This window comes from Colobus angolensis, unplaced genomic scaffold, assembly GCF_000951035.1.
Source record: "Colobus angolensis palliatus isolate OR3802 unplaced genomic scaffold, Cang.pa_1.0 Scaffold254, whole genome shotgun sequence".
NCBI classification, from domain to species: domain Eukaryota; kingdom Metazoa; phylum Chordata; class Mammalia; order Primates; family Cercopithecidae; genus Colobus; species Colobus angolensis.
Genome location: NW_012115755.1, coordinates 1,138,777 through 1,153,779, shown reverse-complemented (window position 1 = coordinate 1,153,779; position 15,003 = coordinate 1,138,777). Strand labels below are relative to the sequence as shown.

At 41.8% G+C, this 15,003-nt stretch overlaps 1 protein-coding gene across 1 annotated transcript in view; it reads right to left on the bottom strand.

Moving 5' to 3' along the window:
* Nucleotides 1-15,003, bottom strand: part of FAF2 (Fas associated factor family member 2) — a 63,094-nt gene that overhangs the window by 30,323 nt on the left and 17,768 nt on the right. Inside the window, exon 2 of the mRNA XM_011946834.1 lies at nt 1,584-1,652. Coding sequence (XP_011802224.1) covers nt 1,584-1,652 — 69 coding nt within the window. The remainder of the gene's footprint in view (nt 1-1,583; nt 1,653-15,003) is intronic.

Below are 15,003 nucleotides of genomic sequence, written 5' to 3'. Positions count from 1 at the left end.
ATCAACCCGTCATCTACATTAGGTACTTCTCCTAATGCTATCCCTCCCCCAGACCCCCAGTGCCCCACCCCCCAAGAGGCCCTGCGTGTGATGTTCCCCTCCTATCATTTATTACAAACTGAAATTCTCTAGAATTAAGTTCCATAAGAGTAGGGACTTGGCTGGATGTGGTGGCTCACAACTGTAATCCCAGTACTTTGGGAAGCTGAGGCAGGAGGATTGCTTGAGCCCAGGAATTCAAGACCAGCTTGGGCAACACAGCAAGATCTCGTCTCTACAAAAAAATTAAAAATTAGCTGGGCATGGTGTTACAATGTTTGTAGTCCCAGCTATTTGGGAGGCTGGGGCAGGAAAATCGCTTGAGCCCAGAAGTCAAAGGCTGTAGTGAGGTATGCTTGTGCCAATGCATTCCAGCCCAGATGATAGAGCAAGACCCCGTCTTAAAAAAATTAAAAAAGAATAAGGACTTACTTTTGTTCACTAATATAATGTCAGAGCCTGAGTTCAATTGCTCAAAAATGTGTTGAATAACGAAATCATATTAGGAATACATTTTTAGGAATCCAGCATCCTATTTAAATAGCAGATAATAATTAAAACAGTAATCTGAGATCAAAAGGGTGTTTGACAAAATTCAACATCCACTCAGTATAAACTATTAATATACTAAGAATGGAAGGGAAACGTCAACAGATATTTATTTCCATGTTATATGCTAGGAATACAGTAGCTAAAACAAAACAAAAAAATCTTTGTTCTTAGGGAGCTTACATCCTTGGGGATCTATCTCAAAGTAACAACTAACATCACACTTGCTAATAAAAAATCAGAGGCATGGTCGGGCGCGGTGGCGCACGCAGGTAATCCCAGCACTTTGGAAGGCTGAGCAGGGCAGATCATCTTAGGTCAGCAGTTCAAGACCAGCATGGCCAACATGGTGAAACCCCATCTCTACTAAAAATACAAATTAGCCAGGCGCAGTGGTGTGTGCCTGTAATCCCAGCTACTCAGGAGGCTGAGGTAGGAGAATCACTTGAACTTGGGAGGCAGAGGTTGCAGTGAGCAGAGAGCATGCCACTGCACTCTAGCCTGGCAGACAGAGCAAGACTCTGTCTCAAAAAAAAAAAAAAAAAAAAATTTCAGAGGCATTATAGTGAGGACAAAACACTATTACCATTATCAACTAGCAGTGTTTTAATTCTAGCTGATTCAATGGTCAAGGAGAAGAGTTGCAGAGAACATGACTACTCAGACAATCTCAAAGAATAAACTATAAAATATGTAAGAAGAAGGTTCACATCAAGACATCTGGTTAAAAACTAAATATACAAAAACCAGTTGTTTTCCCAACAAGATACTAACAAACAGTAGGGGGTGGGGCACTATACTGAGGGATTTAGTCACAAATTTTTCTATGATTTTATAAACTTTCTCACATTCTTTACCTGCCCACACTTTTATTTTTAGAGTCGTAATTCTGAAAAAAATCTACTGTAAAGATTCCTACTATGGAAAAACATACGGTTTTGATTCTTAATCAGACCAGAGAAAAAGAAATAAGCTCAGAATGCATCCTATTATACCTCTATGTTCCAGTTATGCTGTTCCAAGGTATGGCGACACTGATCCATAGATTCTATGCCAGTCAGATCCTGAAAAGAAGGATAAAAACAAAAAGTTACTTAGAGAAAAACCAACAGTATACATGAGTATTTTTACACCAAATGCTGCTAGGAAGATACACTAAAAAATGTTACAAGTGGGTGTGAAAGTATGGTAAAACTTCACTGATTCAGAATTTATACAGTCAGCTAACTGTTCTAGACACATAAAGAACTAAAAAAATGATAATTCCTTTTAAAATTTCAAGGTTTTCAACTAGGAGTATTGACTAAGATCAATATTCTACTCTCAAATTCAAGTTTGAAAAATTAAAGATTGTTCAACCTGTGGGCTAAGCAAAATATTATTTAATGCTAAACAACTATTCTGTTGATAGTACAGGTTGAGCATCCCAAATCTGAAATCTAAAATGCTCCAACATTTTTTGAAACATTTTGAGTGCTGACATGTCTCAAAGGAAATGCATAGTGGAACATTTCAGATTTGAGGTGCTCAACCAGTATAACATAAATATTCCAAAATCTCAACACAATCCAAATCTGAAACACTTGTGGTTCCAAGTACTTTGGACAAGGAATACTCAACCTCTAAATAATGATGTAATGCGCCTTTCCTGCAAAACGTCATGCCTTTCATTAACTTATTTCGTTTTATATACTGGTATTAACCTAGTTTATGTGAACTGTGTAAAACCTAACATACCCCCCCACCCCACACTGTTTTTTTGAGACAGGGTCCTGCTGTCACCCAGTTTGGAGTACAATAGCGCAATGACTGCTCACTGCGGTCCCAATTTCCCAGGCTGAAGCAATCCTCCCACCTCAGCCTCCTGAGTAGCTGGCACTACAGGTGTGCACCATCACACCCAGCTAAATTTCGGATTTTTTTTTTTTTTTTTTTTTTTTGAGACAGAGTCTCGCTCTGCCCCCAGGCTGGAGTGCACTGGCCGGATCTCAGCTCACTGCAAGCTCCACCTCCCGGGTTCCTGCCATTCTCCTGCCTCAGCCTCCTGAGTAGCTGGGACTACAGACGCCCGCCACCTCGCCCGGCTAATTTTTTTGTATTTTTAGTAGAGACGGGGTTTCACCGTGTTAGCCAGGATGGTTTCGATCTCCTGACCTCGTGATCCGCCCGTCTCGGCCTCCCAAAGTGCTGGGATTACAGGCTTGAGCCACCGCGCTCGGCCTCGGATGTTTTTTGTAAAGACAGGGTCTCCCTATATTCCTCAGGCTGCTCTCCAACTCCAGGGCTCAAGCAATCCTCCTGCCTTGACCTCCCAAAGTGCTGGGATTATAGGCGTAAGCCACTGCAGTTACAGTATTTTCTCACTATTTCCCTTCAGATATCCAATATTCAGCAAATCTAACAGTTCATGTATGTACACATCTCATGCCCAGAATTTCCACAGAGCTAAACTCTAGCATTCCTTCAAAGTCTAATATAAAAGCCAAAACCATCCATCTATCCATCCATCCTTTCATTTGACAAATATGTGCTACATGCCTATTCTGTACAGCACTTACTTACTATGTTGGAGGGATAGAAAATGAGTAAGATATAGTCTCCATCCTCAAGAAACTCGTCTAAACACCCAGTAAGCTTCAGGGCAAAGAGACTGATCTCAACCTGACAAGAATGTAGTAGCACGGACTGATGAGTCTGAAAACTGAAGTTCTTGCCTAATTATGTACCCTATGGCCATGGACAGGCACATTTTAACTCTGAATTTAGTTTCCTTTATGTGCAATGTGAAGGGTTTAATGTGGAATGCATTTCTTTTCCAGAGCTTAAAAAAATGAAACAAAATTCAAAAACCGAAGTTTAGATTTTTAGGTATACAAATTTTCATTTTTTATAATTATACATGTAGTACAAAAACTTGCAATAAAAAATTTTAATGTTTAAAATACTGAAATAGAAAAGTTCCTTTAAGAACTGCTGGCTTTGACAGTTCTGAGTCTGGATTTTAGGTCCTGACCATTATAGGACTCTTCTCATTTGGCTATTCCCTTCTGGCTTCTAATAGGACTCCCTTAACTTTCAATGCCCTACATTACAACCCACTAAAGGATTGGGATGTCCAAGGCTCCTCCTTCTCGCTGTGGATTCTCTTTAAGAATTGGACTCTAGGCCAGGGGTGGTGGCTCACGCCTGTAATCCCAGCACTTTGGGAGGCTGAGATGGGCGGATCACTTGAGGTCAGGAGTTCAAGACCAGCCTGGCCAACATGGTAAAACCCCATCTCTACTTAAAAAAAAAAAAAAAAAAAAAATTAGCTGGGCATAGTGGTGCTGCGTGCCTGTAGTCCCAGATACTCAGGAGGCTGCGGCAAGGGAACTGCTTGAACCCAGGATGCGGAGGCTGTAGTGAGCCGAGATCATGCCACTGCACTCCAGCCTAAGTAACAGAGCAAGACTCCATCTCAAAAAAAAAAAAAAAAAAGAATTGGAATTGGACTCATTTTAATATCTTCCCAGTGTGCAAATGACTGCTCCCTCCTCTAAATACCAAAATTGTTTCCTCTCTCTCTTATGTGCCTATTGTTTCCTATCTTATGATTATTTACATTCATTCTATTGCCTTCTCATAGGTAATGTAAGTTCTCTGAGAGCAGGGAACGATTCACTGTAATATTCACTAGTACCAAGCACACAGTATGGGCTTAAATCATTGTAGAAGAATCAGTCCAGGTTAAAAGGATCTTTCTGTATAAGCTTCAGTCATCATGGCTATAAGCTGAAATCCTCTAGACATTATCAGAAAATCTCATTTTACATTAATACATTGTATTTTTTAATTTTGTTTTGGGATTTTTTTTTTTTTTTTTTTTTTTTTTTAGACAGGCTCTGTCTGGCTCTGTTACCCAGCCTAGAGTGCAGTGGCACGATCTTGGCTCACTTGCAACCGCTGTCTCTCCGGCTCAAATGATCCTCCCATCTCAGCCTCCTGAGTAGCTGGAACCACAGGTGTGTGCCACCACGTCTGGCTAATTTTTCTATTTTTCTTGGGTAGAGACAGGATTTCACCATGTTGTCCAGGCTGGCCTTGAACTCCTGGGCTCAAGCAATCCTCCCGCCTTGGCCTCCCAATGTGTTGGGATTATAGGCGTGAGCCACCATACCTGGCTGTTGCGGTTTTTTAACATCAAATGTTCTGACTAGATGCCAAGCTGGTTGTTAGAACATTACAAATTTGTAGAATTTTCCTGAAAATCAGTAAGGCAGGAAAGAGCTCAGGAAGCAGTGTTTGTTCTTAAAGCTCCTCAGCTGATTCTAATGTACAGCCGAGCTGGGAAATCCGTGGTATTAACAGTAATTCTTTTTTTTTTAGACAAAGTCTCGCTCTTGTCCCCCAGGCTGAAGTGCAATGGCACGGTCTCAGCTCACTGCAACCTCCGCCTCCCGGGTTCAAGCGATTCTCCTGCCTCGGCTCCCCGAGGAGCTGGGATTACAGGTGCCTGCCACCACGCCCGGCGAGTTTTTGTATTTTTAGTAGAGATGGGGTTTCACTATGTTGGCCAGGCTGGTCTCAAACTCCTGACCTCAGGTGATCCACCTGTCTCGGCCTCCCAAAATGCTGGGATTATAGGCATGAGCCACCACGCCTGGCTGGTATTGATATGTAATTCTAAGTAGGAGTAGAGATTATAAATCCCTCACTAAAATAACTTTTAGGCTGGCACAGTGGCTCACACCTGCAATCCTAGCACTGTGGGAAGCCAAGGTGGGTGAATCACTTCAGCCCAGGAGTTAAGACCAGCCTGGACAATATAGAGAAACTCCATCTCTATAAAAAAATACAAACAAATTAGCCAGGTGTGGTGGTGCTCCTGTAGTCCCAGCCACTCAAGAAGGATTACCTACTCAGGATTACCTGAGCCTGACGAGGTCAAGACTGTAGTAAACTGCGCCACTGCACTCTAACCTGGGTGACAGAAAGACCTCGTCTCAATAATAATAGTAATAACCTTAAATAAATGGTTATAAACATTGCAGGAGAGAACAGAGTGACTGCCATCTTTAATATACTGAAACACTTAACCTAATTTGCAACCAAAACACTTTTTAAGTAGTAAAGCAGGGTGAGCTGGAAACCCAACTGAACAAGCCTGCTTTCAATCACTACTGATCAGTACTAAAACTATGCCCTAGAAATAAGCGATGCTGGACACACCTAGGACAAGATTATTCACTCATATATCAACATACATTCACTATATATCCAGGATACAGATACAGTCCCTGCCCTCTTTAAATTTTCATCCTACTAAATGGAGACTGGTCAAAACAAACCACACATACTGAAGACAATACACTAACAAAATTTTCATTTTGTTCTAGAAGATTCCTTTAGAGTGGGTGCTCAAGGAAAGCTTCCTCAAGGAGATAATATTTGAGCAGAGATCTGAATGAAAGATAAGGGGCCAGTCATGGGGAAATATCTGGGAAGAGTATTCCAGGCAGAAGGACAACATATGCGAAAACTCTGAGACAGATAAAAACCCACAGAACTTTACAGCTGAGTGAACCTTAATGTATGTAAATTTAAAACCTCAGTTAAGAGATTAGAGGATCTCTGGATGGAACACAGACTTTGACAAAAGAATCTAATTGTCTAGAAAATATGTGAAACAACCTCCTCAAAGGGGGATGGGGTGCCAACTAACAAACTTTGGAAATGAAGTCTGTAAGACTAAAGGCAACAGGAATTACACATAAGCACAGTCCTCTACTTGATAAGGTTTTTCTCCATGGGAGTATGTATTAATTCTGAAGCCACTATATCTGCATATGTATCCCAGATTTGAACAATTAAGTAAACATCATGAATGGTGAAAGCCAGTTTTCTCACTGTAAAAGTGGGAGGTGACAGATAACCAAAGGAAGAAGGCTAAAATGGATAGAGTGGTAATGGACAGAATTGGAAACATCAACTCATGTTTAGCTTAATACAGATACAGATGACTGCATACAGAAAAACTTATTAGTATATACACATGCATATCCCTTGCTCAGTCAGCTGAAAGGCCCTACAAGCAACAATATCCCAGTAGCAAGCACACCTAATGCCCAGATCTTGGTTTCTAATACCATTCTCTAATAAAAAGAATCAGGGCTCCTTGGAGAAGTGGCTGATTGTAGGACTGGGGCCGGAAATATATAAGATGTGCCTAGAGAATCTTGTGGTCAAAAGGATAGAGGAGGCTGGGAGTGGTGGCTCATGCCTGTAATCCTAACACTTTGGGAGGCCAAGGTGGGAGGACTGCTTGAGGCCAGGAGTTCAACACCAGCCTGGGCAACACAGCAAGATCCCATCTCTACCAAGGGGAAAAAAAAAAAAAAAGGAGAGAGGACTCAACTGAAAAAGATCCCAGTGACTAAAGCTCGAACACTTTCAGCAATAAAATATTCATGATATAAATACATGGCTGAATAAATAAATTGGGGAGAAGAGAAAAATATCCTATGCAGAAGAATTCCAAGTAACTTATGTAGATATTTTACCTTTACAAGGCTTCAAGGAAGTATAACATAACTTTTCATTCCTTCCCAGAATGGGCTAGGCATGGTGACTTCCTTCCAAAGAATACAGTATGGAAACAGTGGCGGGGGGATTAATAGTGGAGAAACCTGACCAACGCTACCACAGCTAGGTGATCAAGGCCAAAACATTGACAGTGATAAAGCATGCTGAGAGTACCTTTGATTTGTTGTAGTGAAAATAGCACTTCACCTCCGTAAATCTTCCTGCCAAAAACCCATAATCCCAGCTCCAATTATGAGAGAAACATCAGGCAAATGTCAATTGAGAAATATTTTACAAAATACCTGACTGGTACTCCTGAAAACTGTTGAGGTCACCAAAAACAAGAAAAGCTCAAGAACTGTCACAGCCCAGAGGAACCTAAGATATGACTACTAAATGGTATGCAGTGCCCTAAATGGGATCCTGGAACACAAAAAGAGTATCAGGTAAAAACTAAGAGAATCAGAATAAAGAATGGACTTTTGTTAAACATAGTGTATCAGTGGCCGGGCGCGGTGGCTCATGCCTGTAATCCCAGCACTTTGGGAGGCCGAGGCGGGTGGATCTCGAAGTCAGGAGATCGAGACCATCCTGGCTAATATGGTAAAACCCCGTTTCTACCAAAAATACAAAAAAATTAGCCAGGCATGGTGGTGGGCGCCTGTAGTCCCAGCTACTTGGGAGGCTGAGGCAGGAGAATGGTGTGAACCCGGGAGGCGGAGGTTGCAGTGAGCTGAGATCACGCCACTGCTCCCCAGCCTGGGTGACAGAGCGAGACTCTGTCTCAAAAAAAAAAAAAAACATTAATAATAATAGTGTATCAATATTGGTTCATCGATTGTGACAAGTGTACCACACTAATAATGCAAGGTGCTGATAGGAAACATTCAGCATGAGATTTATAGGAATTTTCTATATTATCTTCACGATTTCCTGTTAATCTAAATCTCTTCTAATGACAAGTTTATTTAAAAAGTAAAACAAAACTTGAAGGAGGGAGGAAACAAGAAGGGAGAAAACATTGGAGGCAGAACCAGCTTGACGTTGACAGATAAGGTCTGAGAAGTAGGCAGGGGAAAGATCATTCATGTCAGGCAATATTTTTCCATTTTACCTGTATAAGAACCACATGAGGAGCCCTGTTTTTTCTTTCTTTCTTTTTTTTTTTTTTTGTAGAGATGAAGATTTCACTACGTTGACCAGGCTGGTCTCAAACTCCTGGCCTCAAGTGATCCTCCCACCTTTGCCTCCCAAAGCATGTGCCACCATAGTGTGCCTGTATGAGGGACCTTTTTAACAAATGCTGCAAGCCGGGTGCAGTGGCTTATGCCTGTAATCCCAGCATTCTGGGAGGCCAAGGTGGGAGGATCACTTGAGCCCAGAAGTTCAAGACCAGCCTGAACAACATAGCAAGACCCTGTTCTCTACTTAAAAATAAAATAAAAACAGGCTGGGTGTGGTGGATCACGCCTGTAATCCCAGCACTTTGGGAGATTGAGGTGGACAGATCATGAGGTCAGGAGTTCGAGACCAGCCTGGTCAACATGGTGAAACCCTATTTGTACTAAAAATACAAAAATTAGCCAGGCATGGTGGTGGGCACCTGTAATCCCAGCTACTCGGGAGGCTGAGGCAGGAGAATCACTTGAACCTGGGAGGCAGAGGTTGCAGTGAGCTGAGATTGTACCATTGCACTCCGGCCAGGGCAACAAGAGTAAAACTCTGTCTCAAAAAAAAAAAGAATGTATAGATAGGGATGAGAATCACTAATCCAGACCCTTCATTCTAAATTTAGCGACAGTGACATGATCATATGCACATTTTAAAGTAAGTCATTCCTGTTTGCATATGAAGTAACTGTAGAAAGCATGAAAGACAGCAAGATACCAGCAAGAAGATTATATAGATGAAGTCCATGGAAAAGAGAATGATGGCATAGAATAGAATAACAGCAGTGAAACGGAAAAGAAATGGACATATTTGGGGTTTATATTAGAGGTAATGCCAAAAGAATCGGATGATAGATTAAACATGGGGGGGTGGAAGAGAAATATTAAGGTGTACTCAAAGGCTTACGCAAATGGAGTAACGGTGTTATTTACAAACGAGGTAAACTATTTACCTTTGTGAGAAATTTTTATGTATGGTAAAGTAAATCTGTCTAAAAAGAACAAGAGATATAAAACCCTCATTGCTAAATATGACTGGCTTTAAAAAAGTAAAAAGAATGGGAAAAAGTGGAAACAGACTGCCAGATGAAGGTAAAAACGCTATTTCATCACACTAAATGTGTTGTGTGGGAACTACCTGACCTCACTGCTAGTCAGCAGGATGGTTTTCTAGTGATCTCTTCAAAAAGCCAAAGCAAGCTAGTGTGCTGAACTCATCTGGCATTCACTGCCTGGAAACAGTTGCATTCATAACTCAGACAGGGTTGGTTACCTGGGTTTTCTATCAGTTTTTTTAAACCTAGTATAAGTTAGGTAGAGTTTATTTATTTATTTATATTTTTGGAGATGGAGTTTCGCTCTTTGTTGCCCAGGCTGGAGTGCAGTGGCGCGATCTCAGCTGCAACCTCCGCCTCCCGGGTTCAAGTGATTCTCCTGCCTCAGCCTCCTGAGTAGCTGGGATTACAGGCATGCGCCACCACGCTCGGCTAATTTTGTATTTTTAGTGGAGACAGGGTTTCTCCATGTTGGTCAGATTGGTCTTGAACTCCCAACCTCAGGTGATCCGTCCGCCTCGGCCTCCCAAAGTGCTGGGATTACAGGTGTGAGCCACTGTGCCTGGCTGGTAAAGTTTAAATATTAGAGAAAGATTACAAATGGTGTGGGGTGAGAGGCTACCCTGTGGTGGTTCCAATCATTAGTAATACAATTGGTTTACATTTACATATTTCTTTCTAGTTCCCCACACCCCAAGGAAAAGGTTTAGGGCTTGATTCAACCTCTTTTACAATTAAATAAAATTATTATGGGGAAACTGTTTAATGGTCTTTTCTTCTCCATTCTAGACTGTATGTATGCTGAGGAAAGTCCGTTCATCTCTGCCTTTGATCTTTACAGGAGTCTTCTGGTGTTTTCTCTCCTGGCTAGAAAACCAACTTTTCCACCCCACCTTTCACATCACTACATACAAGTCAAGGTCTGAGGAGCCTTCTCTATTTTCTCTTACTTGTGTGAGACTCCTCTCTTTTAGATATTTATAATTTTGCACATTTTACAAAATACTTCCTTATAACTCTTCATAAACTTCATACACTCTTCACAATACTCTAACTGGCTACAACAGTAGATGGATGTTACGGCTGCTTCCAATTTTCACTATTAAAATAGTACTATGATGAACACTACTATTTATAAAGTTTGCCTGTATTTAGGATTTCTTCTGGATCTAGGTAAAACTTGGAGCCAACGAATATACATAATTTTTAGAGTTCTTGACCCACAGTGCCAAAACGCATTTCGAAAGGACTATTCCAATTTATATTGGAAGGGCTGGATTCAATAAGTCAAATGCTAAGTATGTCTCAAGCCAATATTCATTGCCATTTCAGTGCCAACCAAAGTTTTACAATGCCAGATTTGTTCAGAGAGAAAGAATACTGCAGTTTTGGCTGGAGACATTGCATTAGCTTTGCTACCAATTCTCTGCTCAGCAATAAAATAATGTTTGGCTATCAGCACTTCTGGAAGAGAGGTAAAACAGAGAAGCAGAGGAATGCTAGACTTACATCAGTCACAGGCTTCAAGCTCCCACCAAAGTAATTTCTTCAGAACTCCAATTATAATTCTTTTTTTTACAGTTTTTTATTTCTATTTTTAGAGACAGAGTCTCGCTCTGTTACCCAGGCTGGAGTACAATGGCGCGATCTCAGCTCACTGTAACCTCTGCCTCCTGGGTTCAAGTGATTCTCCTACCTCAGCCTCTGGAGTAGCTGGGATTATAGGGACCTGCCACCATACCCAGCTCATTTTTGTATTTTGAGTAGAGACAGGGTTTCATCATGTTGGCCAGGCTGGTCTCGAACTCCTGACCTCAGGCGATGCACCCACCTTGGCATCCCAAAGTGCTGGGATTACAGGCATGAGGCACCACGCCCAGCCTAAAATTTTTTGTATTTGTTAGAGACAGGGTCTCTCTGTCACTCAGTCTGGAGTGCAGTAGCATGATCATAGCTCACTATAACCATCAGCTCCTGGGCTCAAGTCATCCTTCTGCCTCAGCCTCCCAAGTAGCTAGAACTACAGGCATGTACCACCATACCCACTTTTTTTTTGTTTTTCTGGGGGGGGCATAGATTAGGGGGGTCCCACATGTTGCTCAGCTTGGTCTTGAACTCCTAGCCTCAAGTGATCCTCCCACTTCGCCTTCCGAAGTGGTGGGATTACAGGTGTGAACCAATGTGCCCAGCCATAATTCTCTTTTAAAAGGAACTTTCTTTTGAGGAGGGAATCTATACTCCCAAGACCCAGTGCAATGCCTTGGTATAAAGTAGGAAATGTTTGAATAAATGAATGAATCCTACCTCAGTCTAACAATCAACTTTTGTTTCTCTCTCTCTAGTTTTTCTTTTTTTTTTTGAGACAGATTCTCACTCTTGTTGTCCAGGCTGGAGTGCAGTGGCGAGATTCCAGCTCACTGCAATCTCCGCTTTCCGGGTTCAAGTGATTCTCCTGCCTCAGCCTCTCAAGTAGCTGGGATTACAGGTGCCCACCAACACACCCGGCTAATTTTTGTATTTTTAATAGAGACAGGGTTTCACCATGTTGGCCAGGCTAGTCTTGAACTCCTGACCTCAAGTGATCTGCCCCCCTCAGCTTCCCAAAGTGCTGGGATTACAGGTGTGAGCCACCAAGTCCGCCCTTCTAGTTTCTTAAACACTGATTTTCTCATTATTACTCATTTATTCCTACTCTGTTTCAGGAACTAAGATAGCTATCTTCACATTTTCCTCAACGATCCTGTAAGACAGATCATTGCTATCTTGCCTATTATCAATTGAGAATATTGAATCTTTGAAAAGAATTATATGAAAGTATCCCATACCAATTTGGGTATACCTTCTTTGAGTCATGCTCTAGTAAGAGATATATCAGGGATCACAGTATTTCAAAAGCTAGTCTCCAAGTGACTGACACCTTCTTGTCTTCTGACTTGGGAGAGGAGGAAGTAAGTGCTTAATAAAGGTTGGCTAAAACTGGCATTATGTAAGCGTAGTGGCTCATGCCCATAATTCCAGAACTTTGGGAGGCCAGGAATTTGAGACCAGCCTGGCCAACAGGGCAAAACCCAGTTCTGTATAAATACAAAACAGTTAGCCAGGTGTGGTTGCGCATGCCTGTAATCTCCAGCTACTCGGGTGGCTGAGGCACCAGAATCGCTTGAACCTGGGAGATGAAGATTGCAGCGAGCTGAGATGGCACCACTGCACTCTAGGCTGGGCGAAAAGAGTGAGACTGACTCAAAAAAAAAAAAAAAGCCTATTGACACCTAAGGTGGCTTGAGATAGCATTGTACAAATTAGCTGCAATGGATATAAGGGTTAACTATGGCACCCCCTTCTCTAATCTTTTAGGGCCGAGTGTCTAATGTCATCAACTGCTACCATAAATCCCCCACTGGTCTGGGACAGACAGGTGACAGAAAAAAAAAAAGAAAACCATTCATTGGGCAGGTCCATCCCAGTCTGTCGTACTGAGAAAAATCCATTGCTCCATGATCCTTTCCCTCCTTCCTCCTCCCTTCAGAGATGACTCCATAAACTGACTTTCCAAGGATTTTGGAGAGCACTGCATTTAACTATAGCAAGTTAAAAATGTAATTGCCTGATAGTATCAGTGGGAGAAAGGCATTATTTACTTTTGGGGCATTTTACTAGAGACTGAACCCCAATCAATCTCTAGTAAAATGCACAGGGGAGATTGGGGAAGTGTGTGAACTATTCTATACTACTTTCCTACTTCAGCTTTGGTCAAACATCTAGTAAAATATATAGGGGACATTGGAGAAGTGTGTGAACTACTTTCCTACTCCAGCTTTGGTCAAACTTCCTCCTCTCCCAAGTCAGAAGACAACAAGGTGTCAGTCACCTGGAGACTAGCTTTTGAAATACTGTGATCCCTGATCTATCTCTTGCTAAAGCAAGACTCAAAGAAGGTATGGCAAACAATAATAGATGGAGTCTAGTATTTTAACAAGATGGCTCAAACAGCTATTTGGATAGGGATTGGGTAACCAGGGTGTAGTCTCCTCATTCTCCTAAGTGGAGTTTATCTTTCCATATCTCATCTGTTTATACTAACAAACGCTGCACGGGGTTGGTGTGAAATCTCAGCTGAGATCTAAATACTCTCTAAATTCCAATTGGCTTGTTGGTTTTAGCTTGCTAAGAATGCGTATTTCAGGTCTTGTTTTCAGTTATTCCCAGAGACAAACTTGGCAAAAACTAGGGATCTTTGTTCTCTCCTTCCGACCACACAGACAGCTTTGCTTTCCTTTATGTAATAGACAGTATGCCTTCTCTGATAGTAGCAGGCGAAATGAAATCTGAAATCCATTCAGGAAATTAAGTGATCACGGCTAGGCTCTGATCTAGACTAATGTAAACTCTTAAACACACTCAGATCTTTATTATCCACATTTAATTACTGATACTCCAAATTAAGTACCAGCAACTTACTAAACATCTACTACCATGTAATAAAATAGATACTGTAAGTATTGAAACCCTTATTTTCATCACTGAGAAAGCCAAAGATTCAAAATGTACATGCCTTGTCTAGGAATATGCAGATAATGGTAAATGGTGGAGCAAAGACTGAAATCTAGACTAATTACTTCCAAAGTCCAGATTCTCTCTTATGCCAAAATGCCTCCCATTCATTATTACTTGAAATTGTTTTCTTTCTTTTTTTTTGAGATGAAGTCTCGCTATGTTGCCCAGGCTGGAGTGCAGTGGCATGATCTCGGCTCACTGCAATCCCCGCCTCTTGGGTTCAAGGTGCCCATTACAGGCGTGAGCCATTGTGCCCAGCTAAAATAGCTTTCAATAAATCCTTAATTCAGAAAATTTCCATTTCTGGGCTGGGCATGGTGGCTCGTAACTGTAATTTCAGCACTTTGGGAGGCCAAGGAGGACAGATCAACTGAGGTCAGGAGTTTGAGACCAGCCTGGCCAACATGGTGAAACCCTGTCTCTACTAAAATACAAAAATTAGGCAGGCATGGTGGCAGGTGCCTGCAATCCCAGTTACTCAACAGGTTGAGGCAGGAGAATTGCTTGAATCTGGGAAGCAGAGGCTGCAGTAAGCCAAGATTGTGTCATTGCACTCCAGCCTGGATGACAAGGGCCAAACTCTATCTCAAAAAAAAAAAAAGAAAAAAGAAAAAGAAAATTTCAATTTCTTTATTGTATATACTAGTCGCTGAATATCAGCCCATAGATGTATATAAAATTGTTCTCCTTTAGGCATAAGATCAACAAACATGTTAATACAGTTTTTCTCTATGGACAAAGGGTTTGGAGTCAAATAAGACTAGAAAATGGTGCATATCTGGCTAGGCTCCATGGCTCATGCCTGTAATCCCAGCATTTTGGGAGGCTGAGGTGGACAGATCACTTGAGGTCAGAAGTTCAAGACCAGCCTGGCCAACACGGGGAAACCCTGTCTCTACTAAAAATACAAAAATTAGCCAGGCGTGGTGTGGGCGCCTGTAGTCCCAGCTACTCAGGAGGCTGAGGCAAGAGGATCACTTGAGCCTGGAAGGCGGAGGTTGCAGTGAGCTGAGACTGCACCACTGTACCCTAGCCGGGGAGACAGAATGAGACTCTGCCTCAAAAAAAAAAAAAAA